This window comes from Engraulis encrasicolus, chromosome 4 (assembly GCF_034702125.1).
Source record: "Engraulis encrasicolus isolate BLACKSEA-1 chromosome 4, IST_EnEncr_1.0, whole genome shotgun sequence".
NCBI lineage: Eukaryota > Metazoa > Chordata > Actinopteri > Clupeiformes > Engraulidae > Engraulis > Engraulis encrasicolus.
This window is the reverse complement of record NC_085860.1, coordinates 11723426-11736800: the sequence shown is the minus strand read 5'-3', so window position 1 is coordinate 11736800 and position 13375 is coordinate 11723426. Positions and strand designations below refer to the sequence as shown.

The 13375-nt window shown below is 42.5% G+C and overlaps 1 protein-coding gene and 1 long non-coding RNA gene across 5 annotated transcripts; one reads left to right on the top strand and one right to left on the bottom strand.

Moving 5' to 3' along the window:
* Positions 1 to 70: 70 nt before the first annotated feature.
* Positions 71 to 13125, bottom strand: hdhd5 (haloacid dehalogenase like hydrolase domain containing 5). The gene is made up of 8 exons (XM_063196001.1): positions 12817 to 13125; positions 3460 to 3663; positions 3239 to 3351; positions 2738 to 2831; positions 2596 to 2629; positions 2287 to 2461; positions 980 to 1168; positions 71 to 742 (listed from the first exon to the last, which is right to left on the bottom strand). Exons 1-8 carry the CDS (start codon positions 12937 to 12939, stop codon positions 319 to 321), a joined length of 1356 nt encoding a protein of 451 aa, XP_063052071.1. The 5' UTR covers positions 12940 to 13125; the 3' UTR covers positions 71 to 318.
* LOC134446692 (uncharacterized) lies at positions 4268 to 8671 on the top strand. 4 transcript variants are annotated; one of them, XR_010034450.1, is made up of 7 exons: positions 4268 to 4552; positions 6082 to 6192; positions 6284 to 6384; positions 6636 to 6746; positions 6851 to 6936; positions 7659 to 7750; positions 8302 to 8671. It is a non-coding gene; the product is annotated as an uncharacterized LOC134446692 (long non-coding RNA). The 4 variants fall into 4 exon arrangements; XR_010034451.1 differs by lacking the exon at positions 4268 to 4552 and adding an exon at positions 4699 to 4892; XR_010034449.1 differs by lacking the exon at positions 4268 to 4552 and having other exon boundaries at positions 5889 to 6192.
* Positions 13126 to 13375: the final 250 nt, after the last annotated feature.

Below are 13375 nucleotides of genomic sequence, written 5' to 3'. Positions count from 1 at the left end.
TCTTCTATTAGACGATTTACCTCTCAACTTAACCTGGTTTACTCCTGAAACAGCTTCTTATGCCTCTTTTCCACTGCCGGTTTTCTGGTAGGCCTACAGCTCGACAGAGCTCGACTCGGCCGCCACTTTTTGCTTTTCGAATAGGCATAACAGCGCAATCGTAAAGCAAAAAGTGGTGCCCAAGACGCGCTGTGTTAAGTTGTAGGCCTACGAGAAAACCGGCAGTGGAAAAGAGACATTAGTATACCCCTCTGTAAAGCAGCAGGCCTGAACTGCTTGTTTTGTGTGTTTGTCCCTCAAGAGAGTCGTACTGCATTTCTAGTCGAGCAGGCATCCCTCCTGTTGGAAGACCAGCTCCACGGCCTCGCGAACGTCCTGCACCACGAAGGAGGGCTGTGTGAGGCTGGGGTCGAAGCGGAAGTCGCGGTGTCCGTGGAAGATGCGTTGCTCGGTGACCGTCTCCTGCGGGTCCTGGGGGAGATCTGGCTGGTCCCGGTTGTAGACGCCCGTGCACACCAGGATGGAGCTGCAGCCTTCGGGGAGACGGTCGCCGTCGCTGAAGGAGTCGTCGCCGTCCGTCACGACATCCTGCCCTCCTGCTCCTGCTGCTTCTTCAGGGATGAGGTCCTGCTGCCGGGGGTGGCCCCCTCCCTGGGCCTGCACCTGGGCCCGGGTGCGGTGCGATGCCTTCAGGTACCGGTTGTAGAGGTTGGCGCCGTAGATGTCCGCCATTGGATTGTCACTAGAGGACCAGACAAACACAAAAACAATCGAGAACATTAATAAGGCGTGTAGAGTGTGTAACATTTAACTCTAAAACAGGTGGCTGCTCAATTCACTTGCGATATACAGTATTTAAATGAACAGTGCACCTTGTTAACGCTACTTTGTTAGCATTTGTCCAACTCATCATAACATTGAGTATCTAACGTGGTTTAAGTTATAATAAGTGGCCAAGCTCTTCAAGCTCTTAACTTACCCAATAGCATAAAGACGCTCAACCGGTGCAGTCCAGCCCAGATCCTCGGCCTGTTTCCGGACCAGCAGCTCTGCGTAGTTGTAGGTCACAACACTAGGCTTCCCAATCAAGGCCTCGTACTTCAGCTCACAACCAGTAATCTTCTTATAAATGCTCTCCAGGCAGACGAGGAACATCCCATGACCAAACCTGAAAAAGTGCAAATGAGCGTAACACTGGTGTAAGAGTTGGAGTCGGTGTAACAGTGTAAAGGGCTCTGCATACTTCACGTGCGCACTTTGTCGCGAGTGGCGCGAGAACCATTAATGACGTCATCACTTGCGACAGACTATTCATACTTCAAAAGCGCCTTGCTCGCATTGTCGGAAGTGCCCTCTGCTGTTCATGAGAGAAACGGCAGTATTTTTCGCAACTCGCAGCGTGAGTTCTACTGATGTATAAAATAGAAAGCCAAACACGGCTGCTGTAGGGCTACTGAACGTCTGACTTGTGACTTACCACATTGAAACATATATTTTTTTTGTTGTAGCCTACATTGCCAGATCATTCCAAGACCATGTGAGAGCATTGTTCTGGCGGCAGAATTTATAAATAGATCGCCGAACACAACGTGCTTCTGAACAAAGTAAACAATTGTTTCACTGAACAACATTTAAGAGAGAAGATAAAATAACTCTCTATGACATTTTATTATCCTCAAAATGATGCAGGATCCATTCTGTAGTAGCCTACAGTAGTTGTAGCCTCTCTTCGCAACTCCTGCTTTGTCTGCCTGCCTGCATGTCACTGGTGGCGCACGACAAGTTAGAAAAATCCTTGTGTGCACGACGTGGCGACACGCGCCGAATTTTGAGCTTACGACGGGGGGCGTGTCGAAATTTTAGGTCACGTGACGGCGCGCGCCATCGTCGTGAGTGAAGTATGAAGGAGACTAGCGCCACTCACGACTAGTATGAATCCCCCTTAAGATTGACGTGCAACGTTAGCAAATCATCCTCTCCCATGCCTCATAAAGACCCACTCATAGTAGAGGTCTGGGCAACTCAAGATCACCTCAGGTTACATTGGCCCTGTTTGAGATGCTGCATACTGCTCAAGTCTGCGCTTTGCATATGGACACTGCACAATCACAATGCATTCTGGTTAGAAATTCCTAACCACAATGCATCGCAATTGCACGCTGTGCATATTTTCACAAATGAACCCATTACCAATGTGCTGACTGCAGAGTGAATTGATTTGTGGTATAAACTGTATCTTCTCAAAGCATGCAGTATCTCAGATTGTTCCTGATGTACAATATTTACCTCGGGTTTTTGGCCTCGGCCATCCAGAGCAGGTCCATGTTACAGGCCAGCACTGGGATGTGGGGATATGGCAGAGAAGACGATGCATTGCCTGGTTTCCCATTGGTCAGGAGAACGTCTACAATCAGCTGAAGGTTGGTCTCCCACCTGATTGGTTCACCAAACAGAATCACAGCTGGAGGGAAGTGGATAAGAGGGGAGATAAAGGAACAATATTATAGTTATAACAGATTAGTTACAACAGATCAGTGTCTCTTGGCTTTTCTCAGTATCTCCAGAATAAGACTTTACAACAAAATAGTGACGTACCATCTATAGTTGGAAGATCCTTTGTTGGACGTACCTGTGATCATTGTAAAAGTGATCAATATCATGAAATCATATAAACAGGAAAGACTTAGCAAAGTTTTGAGATATTGGTGAATCATGAATTACAGTCCGGCACACTTACACAGTTCTTGGGTCTACGATGGTGATCTACCACATCCAGAAGGGGATATGCTTCCCGAAGCATGTCTATAGTTATAACATTTTGGAACCCTAGACTGATAGTCAGGTTAAGGATTAACTATTATTACTAAAGTTTATGTAGATGAAAACAATTATGTATGCAATCATATGAAAAACAACAGTATTTCAACAATGGTCAATTGGATCCATTTTTGTTTTTACACAACATCTATGCAGTTGGGCAATCATGGGTGAGCAGTTAGGGCATCAGACTTGTAGCCCAAATGTTGCCGGTTCAACTCCCTACCATTTCTCTCCCCCATCCTCCTCCATGACTGAGGTACCCTGAGCATGGTACCGCACTGCTCCCTTGGGGCGCCATTGGGGGCTGCCCCATTGCTCGGGTAAGGCATAAATGCGATTTTGTTGTGCACGCTTGTATGCTGTATCACAATGATTGTAATGGACAAGTACTAGTATTACTGTTCAGTTGGAAGGATACTTTTGGGCAACCTCCAATACGGGTCCTTGTCCAGACACCAGCACACATTTGTCATGGAACTGACTGAAGACTCTCAGGGGACTGTGGGACAGCATGACTTGATCTGGAGACACCTGAGGGAGAAATTCAAAAGGGGGAAATTGCACAAATCAGAATTTCAGAGAACCTGTAAGATGTAATGCAGAATCATATCATGGGCATGAACAAAAGATAGGATGTACCTCGACTTCAAGTATGTGGGACAGTTGCTCAGCTTTAGTTTGCCGTACACAGTTTCCTGCATTGGTCACAAAGACAACTGGCACCTTGTACTTCCCATTCCTGTCCACCAGATTCCTGAAGCACTGTTTGGCCGCTGGGATGGGTGTTCTTCCACGCACAAGAACTCCATCGATATCAAACAGAAGTCCAAAGGAGGGGTGATCCTATGATAGAGGGTTTAGAGTTCAAAAGAAACGAATCTTACCTTTCACTTTACCTTGATAGATATTATGTCAATGTTTTTATTTGTTTCCATCCCTGCACACTATGTTTTATTTCCACCGGACTGAATAGTCACTGAAGTGAAACACATACCATTGAAAATGAATTAATCCAACTGGTTTGAACTACCACAAAGCCAAGGGCGAAACTTTGATTTTGACATTGGTGGGGACACAAAAGTGCTCCAAGACAAAGATTCCAGAAGCTTTTTTGCATTATCAATCATACCGGTAGGTTCATGTCATGCAGATGTAGGGCACGGTCTATGAATATGGTCATTGATCCACGTCGATTTATAAGCACGAGCGGTGCTCTTTTCGGCACGACATCCCCATAGCCTATTTGTTTCAAACGTGTATGACGCGCTATGCCGATTTAATGTCACGCTTTCAAAGACGTTGATTATTGAGAATGGAGAACGAGACACGGAATAGGTTAGAGGTAGGCCTAGGTGAAATTAATGTGGAGAGCATGGTCTATGAATATGGTCATTGATCCACGTCGATTTATAAGCACGAGCGGTGCTGTCTCCATACACTCTAAAAAGAGCTGGGTTATTACTTTGACTAAACCCCTGGGTCAATTGCTTTTCTATGAAAAATGGGTTAAATATAACCCATATTGGGTCATTTTCCGTACCCATTACCTGGGTTATTCGCTAAACCCACATCAGCACCCAGGCCCTGGGTCATTTCAACCCTGTAATCTTGTCAATATATTTGAATTTTGAATTTTACCGCCCGGACGCCATTGCCAAAACGGCTAGTAAACTCAAGAACTACCAACGTCCAGAAGAAAGGACACCGGATGGCATGTGAAAGCATTGTTTAGGTAAGTGTGCGCCTTTTATTACATATAAACTTGCCATATTGCTTTTCGCGGTGTAAATATGCGTCAGCCGTGAGTTCCTGTTTGTGGCGAGTAGGCCTATATTAAGGCACATTTCATAGAAAGCTATACCCATTTCGAGTAGGCCTAATAGGAGGAAACGGTAACTAATCTTTTAAGGGGAGCAAATGAATAAGCACTCTGTCATAACTGCAGCGGTTTGCTATCCTGTGGTGGATTTGGGAATATATTTGCTACATTTCATTGGAAAGTAGTATGTTCGTCCAGCCTTCGTCCAGGTTCTGTCAACGGTGGTTAGTTAGCTAATAACCAAGACACTACGGTAAGTCATAATGTTAGCCCTTCTGGGATTCATTTGGTTGCTATTTAGCATAGTTCTAGCTTATAATATAACGGATGGTTGGCTGTCAGTGGTTGGGCAGATTCTTTTTAGGTAGGGGGCTAAGTGTGTCTACTCGACGATAAATTGAGGTTACACAGTGAGGCGATATACTTTCTATACGGGCTGTGATACTACTAGCCTAATGCAGGACGCAACTGACACAAATCTGAGAAATTAGCTAACTATATCTAGCCGCTACCTGGCTCCACTCAACCTAGAATTCTGTTCATAACGACAGCATTTTCGTTTGGGGGCCGCAAGCTGGCATCTGAAGGCTGTCTTCGGTTTCCACAAGTGTCATGTTAGTTCTACATACTGTAGGGGAGTCGACGGGCTTTCTTCTTTTTCTGTGTCAACTACAACTAGTTTTATGAGAGCAAGTGCTTGTGTTGTGTGACTTCTCCTGACTCCTGCGATGTTCTTCCGAGGCCGAGCTCACTGCGACTTGCACCTTTCACAAGTCCGAACTCTGATAAAGGCAGAGGGAGGGATAGCTCGCGCATTAAATATTACCGGTATGTTAGGTGTGGTAAGTCGCATCGTGTGTTTGGGCAGCTTGCCTGTGCAAGAAAATGTTGTCGCGACAATTGTTTATTGTTTGTGTGTCAACTGGCGTTTCTTATCTCGTATGTGCTTTGCTTGCTTGATTAGAGTCGTAGCTCTACTACGTAGCTGTTTGATAAATGCGGATGAAGGCTACGCGTGGAAAACGTGTTTACATTCACCAGTCGTTGTGTTCCAAAATTACTTAAATGCGGAGGGAATAGTTATCCAATTTCTTTCATTCACGAGCAGGGATGTGTTGCTTTGTTGACGCTACAGGGAAGTTTCCTGGTTTAAAGAAAGTTGTGGCTAGAGGCAACAGCTACTTCAACAAGCTTTGCATGAAATCGTGCGTGTGTAACTTAGTTCTAGTGTGACTGTGTGATATTGTACTCTGTGCAGTATTTACGAAGGGACTGGTTGGTTTATATTTTTGTTTATGTAAATGAAAAATGTAAAGTTGTGTGTAGTAGTGAGACAAAAGCCTTTCATACATTTATTTAAGGTTGTCTGTTGTCTGTTTGAAGGTGTGTCTGCAAAGCTCTGAAACGTTTTGTCTTTTTTTATCTCTTCTGCTCTGGATAAGGTGGACTTCTCTCCTCTGACCGGTTACCAAGACAGCTGGGTGTGTAGGAAACTGGAACTAAGTCACTGAAGAAGTAAACCGATGAAAACCGATTTGGATTGTCTGAGAGATGTAAGTCAGTGAGTTCAGGATAAATGTGTATCAACTGTATTGTAGGCTTATTACTTGAACAATAAAATCACAACAACTGCTTATTTTTCAGCTGTAGGGCACAAGTAAGAGGAGAAGAATGCTGCTCAGCTGGGTCGGCGTCGGCCACACTACTTATTCAAGAAGCCCTTGGATATCATCGGCATGTATGAAGTAAGTTTTTAATGTCATGCACAACAGCAGGCGTGAATGCGCTCGCACACGCGCACACACACACACACACACACTAACAATGAGAGCTGGCCTGATATTGTTCTTTGATGCTGTGAATGTGTATGGAATGCCTACTGTCTGGTGTCACTTCAGACAATTTTGCTACGGTTTACTGTATGTTCTGTCTATCTGTCTGCCAAACTCTCAAACTTGTTGTCTGTCTTTTTGTCTTCCTCTTTGGGCACCGGCAGGCACAGTCATTCCGGTAGTCCGTTCCTCGATGGACGTGATGACCTGGCACCAAAACCGCTTAATGTGTACGGAGCTGTGTCTGCATCGAGGGAAGAACGCGGCACTGAAATGTGAGTGTATGATCCAAGAATTGTAAACATGGGTACCAGTTGTACTATATATTTCACAGTAAAATCCCAATTACTCATAGTTATTCATTCTTTTTCTGCTGTAGGACACAAATGAAAGAAGATTACTTCTGCTCTGCTGGGTCTGTGACACTATTTATCCGAGGAGTCCTCAAACATCAGGATGTAGGAAGTAAGATCTTTTTATGTCATGCATAACAGCCCATGCGTGCACGCACACGCACACGCACACGCACACACACACACACACACACACACACACACACCACACATATGCTCATACACACATGCACACACACACACACGTACAAAACATGCGCATGCACACCCCACTCTACACCACACACAGATAAACACACACAACCTTAAAGGGACACTGTGTGAGATTTTTAGTTGTTTATTTCCAGAATTCATGCTGCCCATTCACTTATGTTACCTTTTTCATTAATGCTTACCACCACCATCAAATTCTAAGCATTCATTATGAATTGAAAAATTGCACTTTTCATACATGAAAAGGGGATCTTCTCCATGGTCCGCCATTTTGAATTTCCAAAATTAGCCATTTTTAGCTGCAAAAATGACTCTACTTGGACCATGCTAGAAAATATTTGTTTATTACTTAGTAAACTTTCATGCAAAGATTAAATTTGGCAATAGGCAGCCCAGTTTCAATGAGCAGCATAGTTGCAGTACCTTTTTTGACCATTTCCTGCACAGTGTCCCTTTAAAGGAAAATCCCTACTAGTTTCAACATCCAATTATATTGTTCTCACTACCACTGGTTTGTCAGGACCCAACAACGCAGTTCAGGATAAATGTGTATGTCAACTGTATTGTAGGCCTATGACTTTAACAATACAATCACAATAACTGCTTATTTTTTGGCTGTAGGACACAAGTAAAAGGAGAAGAATGCTGCTCAGCTGGGTCGGCGGCCACACTACTTATTCAAGAAGCCCTTGGATATCATCAGCATGTATGAAGTACGTTTTTTTATATCAATGCACAACAGCAGGCGTTAATGCACACACACACTCACACACACACACAATGAGGCCTGATATTGTTCTTTGGTTCTGTGAATGTGTATGGAATGCCTACTGTGTGGTGTCACTTCAGACAATTTTGCTACAGTTTACTGTATGTTCTGTCTATTTGTTTGCCAAACTCTCAAACTTGTTGTCTTTCTTTTTGTCTTCCTCTTTGGGCACCGGTAGGCACAGTCATTCTGGTGCAGTCAAGTCAGAAATAACATTTTATATACCTGTGTGTGTGTGTGTGTGTGTGTGTGTATATATATATATATATTACATTACATTACATTATTACATTACATTGCATTTGGCAGACGCTTTATAACCAAAGCGACTTTCAAAAGAGGACATAATCAAGCCCACATCACAAGTAAATACAAAGTGTACAGGAGATATACAGAACAATATAATTTACCTAAACCATATTTATGATGACTGAGATGGAAAAGCCATGTCTTGGCCTAATCATTTACACTTTTCTTTTGTTTTGCTTTTTCAAGACTTGTGGTGAGATGCCAAGAGCTGCCATGAGGGATATGCAACCTGCAGCTTCACCGTGCTTTTGGGAGGTCATCTACTACGTGAACCTTAATATCTACAAGCCAGCTACTTTAAATCCTTGAAAGGGTAGTGATGTCAATCAAACCAGATCACGAGACAAGGTCCTGAGGTACAAACTGTCAATATAATTGCGACATCCCTGTCAGTTCTTTTGGACTGGATACATGCTGTGTTTGAAATGTATTATTTGGATAACCACCCATCAGGGAATACCTTGTTTGTTAATGACAGATAGACCTGCCATGGACATGTAGTGCACACTTTGATGTTTTTTTATTTTAACGTTTTCTATGTTTTTTCAATGTTTTTTTATTTACAGTCCCAGGAAAAAGTTTGTACACCCTTTGAAATTTCTTACATTTCTGTCAAAATTGGTCATAAAGCATGGTCTGATCTTCCCGGAAATCACAAGAAGGAACAACCAGAGTCTGCTCTAACTAATTCAACCCAAACATTTACAAGTTTACATATTTTCATTGGCCATAAGATGTAAACATTCACAGGACAGAAAGGCATAAGTAAGTACACCCTTGCATTCAATAGGTTTTAACCCTAAGTTTGTCGCAATAACCTCAACCAGATGTTTCCTGTAGTTGCAGATCAGATTAACAAAACAATCTGGATGTATCTTGACTCCCTCTTCTTTAGAAAACTGCCCTTCTTCAGCAAGGTTTCTGGGATATCTGGAGTGAATAGCTTTCTTTACTTCATGCCATATAATCTCAAATGTTCTTTGTCAGAGCTTTGACTGGGCTATTCCAGAATGTGTATTTCATTGTTATGAAGCAATTCAAAAGTCAATTGCCTCTAAAATATGGGTTGTTGTCCCATTTCAGCACCCATCCTCTTGTGTGCCTCAACTGTGTGACAGACTACCTCACATTTTGTCTGTAAAATATCTCAATAAACTTCTGAGTTCATTGTTCCACTGATAATAGCAAACTGACAAGGGCCTGAGGCACCAAGGTAGCCGCATATAATGATGCTCCCGCCACCATACTCAAAGGTGGAGATGATGTTTTGGTGAAGGTGTAGTTCTCCAGTTCTCCTCCAAACATGACACAATGTGTTCCCCTGACAAATTCAACTTTGGTTTCAACGTTGGTCTACAGAATATTTAGCACTAATTTTATGAAGCATATACATGCTTTTTCGCAAACCTCAAAGGTGCAGCAATATTTTTTTGGACAGAAACCCCATTAATTTTAGATTGGCAGAATGAACCCCATTTTTAGTTATTCTTGGTTACATCTCCACTTCTGAGTATGGTGGCGGGAGCATCATTATATGCGGCTACCTTGCTGCCTCAGGCCTTTGAAAGTTTGCTATTATCAGTGGAGCAATGAACTCAAGTTTATTGTGATATTTTACAGAAAAAAACGTGAGGAAGTCTGTCACACAGTTGAAGCACATAAGAGGATGGGTGCTGAAATGTGACGACAACCCATACTTTAGAAGCAAATCGACATTAGAATGGCTTCATAACAATGAAATACACATTCTGGAATAGTCCAGTCAAAGCCCTGACTAAAAACAATTGAGATTATATGGCATGAAGTCAATAAAGCTTTGCACTCCAGACATCCCAGAAACCTTGCTGACGAGAAGCAGTTCTCTAAAGAAGAGGGAGACAAGATACATCCAGATTGTTTTGTTAATCTGATATGCAACTACAGGACAAGTCCGGTTGAGGATATTGCAACTAACTGAGGGTTAAAACCTATTTAATGCAAGGGTGTACTTACTTATGCCTTGCTGTCCTGTGAATGTTATAGCCTTATGGCCAATAAAAATATGATAACATGTAAATGTTTGTGTGGAATTAGTTAAAGCAGACTCTGATTGTTCCTTCTTGAGATTTCCGGGAAGATCAGACCATGTTTTATGATAAATTTTGACTGAAATGTAAGAAATTTCAAAGGGTGTACAAACTTTTCCTTGGGACTGTATGTTCTGTTATATGCTGGTTATGTAAGTACTGTATGGAATGTAGTGACTGTAGAGACCAAGACAAATTTCAACCTGGGGACAATTAAGTTCACTCCACTCTGTTAGCGCAGTTATGGATGCACTGTAAAGTTTGTAATTAACAAAAAGTACGGTGAGAAGCCTGTTTGTGCAGATGGACCTGCTGGCGGGTCTGTTTACTCATAGCTAAAAAGCAACATATTCTCTGTGCAAAGCACATGGGCTCTTCGCAAAGGGGTTAAACATTTTAATGTGCTGTTTTACAGTGTGCTATACAAAAGGTAAGGTGAAACTACATTTTTGAATTTCTATAATTGTACAGTGTCACTGAAATCAAATGGTACATTGGTAAAACAGAACCATTTCCTTTAACCCCTTTTAGCAGACCCTATGTTTTAACTTTACTGTCACCAATATTGTAATGACTGAGTTTTAACCTGTTACTTAAAGCTCTTGGTAATGTCATAGCAATGTTGCTGTGATGTAGTTGAGTCTTTTCGGTCATTTCGATCTTTGCAAAGAGGCTAAAAAGATGCATGTAAATTCAATTAAGGTTTTATTGCTTCAATGCTATGATGTGTTAATGCTACACTGCTGTGATTTGCATCTTTATAGTATACTTTTATGAAATGTATTGTTAATTATCTACATTGTTCAGCAATAAAAAAAGAGATCTGAAATATTATGCATTCTTGTATTTTGTTTTTTAAATTGATCTCAATTGTATTGGTAAACAATTCTGGTATATTTCACCTTAATGTACTAATGTAAAGTCATAATTGTTTTTTGTAAATCTCCTTGCAATTTAAATACCCAATATTGGGTTAAAATATGAACCCAACAAAGAAGTCAATATGACCCAATAATGTGGTAGTAGGTCTGACCCATGTAATGGGTTCTTTTAACACAGCAATTTGGTCAGAATGACCCATTTAGTTGGTTTAGAGGAATGACCCAATCTGAGGGTTAAAATATTTTAACCCAGGCAAAGGGTAGGCCCAATACTGAACCAGGGCCTGGGTCAGAAAATAACCCAATTTGGGTTGTTTTTGACCCAGCCTTTTTAAGAGTGTAGCCTATTTGTTTCAAAAATGTATGACGCGCAATGCCGATTTCATGTCACGCTTTCAAAGACGTTGATTATTGGGGAAACAGAGAACGAGACACTGAATAGGTTAGAGGTTGGTGAAATTAATGTGGAGCGAGAGAAAGAGAGAGAGAGGGTGGGCAGCACCAACCCTTTGGATGCAGTGATGCACGCGCAACCGAAATTGAAAGAAAAGACAGGGAGGGACGAGAGGCAAAATGGGAGGCGCGGGTACTCAGACCTCCAGACCTATCCCCTTCTGAATTCTGCATTTTTTTTGTTTGTCATTATGCTAAGGTGCCCGCCGACGTTTTACAAAGGCGCCCTCGTGATAAATCTGTCTCGTGTTATGTTGACGAGGAGTTATTGTGTCACTGTCACAAACATTCTATCATTTGCAGGACATAATGCAACATTAACATATTGACAGCCATTGGATATTCAACTGCACAACAGTCTCTGCAGTTAGTTGTGCCATCGTAGACAACTTGATTCATAGATAACGAGTTTGCCCTGCTAACGGGCTGTGTTCCAAACGTCATTTCATTAGCGAGTGATAGTGTGACTTACAGATTTCTTTGAAAAGTAGCTCCATATGTCCACTTTTTTTCTTTTGCCTGCCATCTCACTTGGCAGTCATGTGCCCGTGTCACCCACGTTGCACCAAAGATTCTGGAACGTTAGCCTGCCAGAGTAATTTAATAACGTACTGTATGGTAACACCACTGATTAGCGCAGTGATAGAACCTACCGAAAAGACCTCAGCTTCTTTTTTTTTTTTTGGCGCTCCTGCCTCCTAGCAACCATACACAACCTAGAGTCTCACGTGAAAGAAGGGGAAGGTACAGCCAATCAGATTGGTCGTCAGCCTTTGGCAAAGGACTTTTGGTTAACCCTTTCTTCGCCGCAATGCGAATGAGACGGGAGACCGTTTTTCCCCCCAGCCCCAGTGATCAAATTGGTGCGGACAAAACGATAATCGCTGGATATTGGTGGGGACGCGTCCCTTATATCCATGCCGAAATTACGCCCATGCACAAAGCTCTAACACTGCACCCTGTCTAACCGGTTGCTGTGAACTCAAGTCAATAGTAGTAACCAACCTGTGTTTCAACAGGACCAAGGTCCTGGGGTCAAACTAACGCAAATTGGCCATTACTGTAACTTACTGTGAGGAGAGATGACGACGGTCAACCTGTGTTTACCATGAGCTGGTACAAACATTAGGCCAACATAAGGTAAAAGTAAATGCAGTCAGGTCCCTGAAATGAATAGACTAATCTAGAAGAGTCTGTGGGTGACTGTCAAAAATCAAATATGTCACTGGACTGGATATACATGGACTTGTCAGTCAATCAAAGGATTTCGCAATTCGCGCTGTTAGCAAGGTGTTACTTACTATACTGTAGAAACGTTGAGCGGTCGATGACACATTTGCAGAACTCTTTCCCACACTACAAGCACTCAGAATTCTCCGACCCAATTTCAATCCAGCACTAAACCGAATGATGTACTCTGCCATGTCTAAATCGTGATTTAATGAACCGTTTGTGTTCACGGACAGCTAGCCTGATGTTTGAGGGACATAGTCTGGGCCAGACTGAAAATAACTCGCTGGAACAAGAATAGCCCAGTCCAGACGCATGTAGATCTCAAAACATCGATGGCGTTGTGCTGCGTTGAGGTGCAGACGTGAATCCCATCTGCAATCTGGCTGCGCAAGAATGCACTCACATGAACACCAAGAATCAACCAGGTGCTCACACTATGCCACAATAAAAGCTCCTAGTTTGCATAAAACAGTCACGATTCATAAATAGACCTCAAAGATGCAACATTGATATACTTGCAAGATACTGGAAAGGGTTTTATTCGTACCGTGGTGCCTCCAGCAATATGGTCCATTTGGTTCATCACAAACAAATGTGAACTTTTAATTTATGATTTCCGGGATGGCA

Coding starts and splice junctions, on each gene's coding strand:
- hdhd5 (XM_063196001.1), bottom strand. CDS start 12,939: ATGGCAGAGTACATCATTCGGTTTAGTGCTGGATTGAAATTGGGTCGG. Junction 1,169..2,286: donor GCCGAGGCCAAAAACCCGAG/GTAAATATTGTA, acceptor GCACTTTTTCAG/GTTTGGTCATGGGATGTTCC. Junction 743..979: donor GAGCGTCTTTATGCTATTGG/GTAAGTTAAGAG, acceptor CTGGTCCTCTAG/TGACAATCCAATGGCGGACA.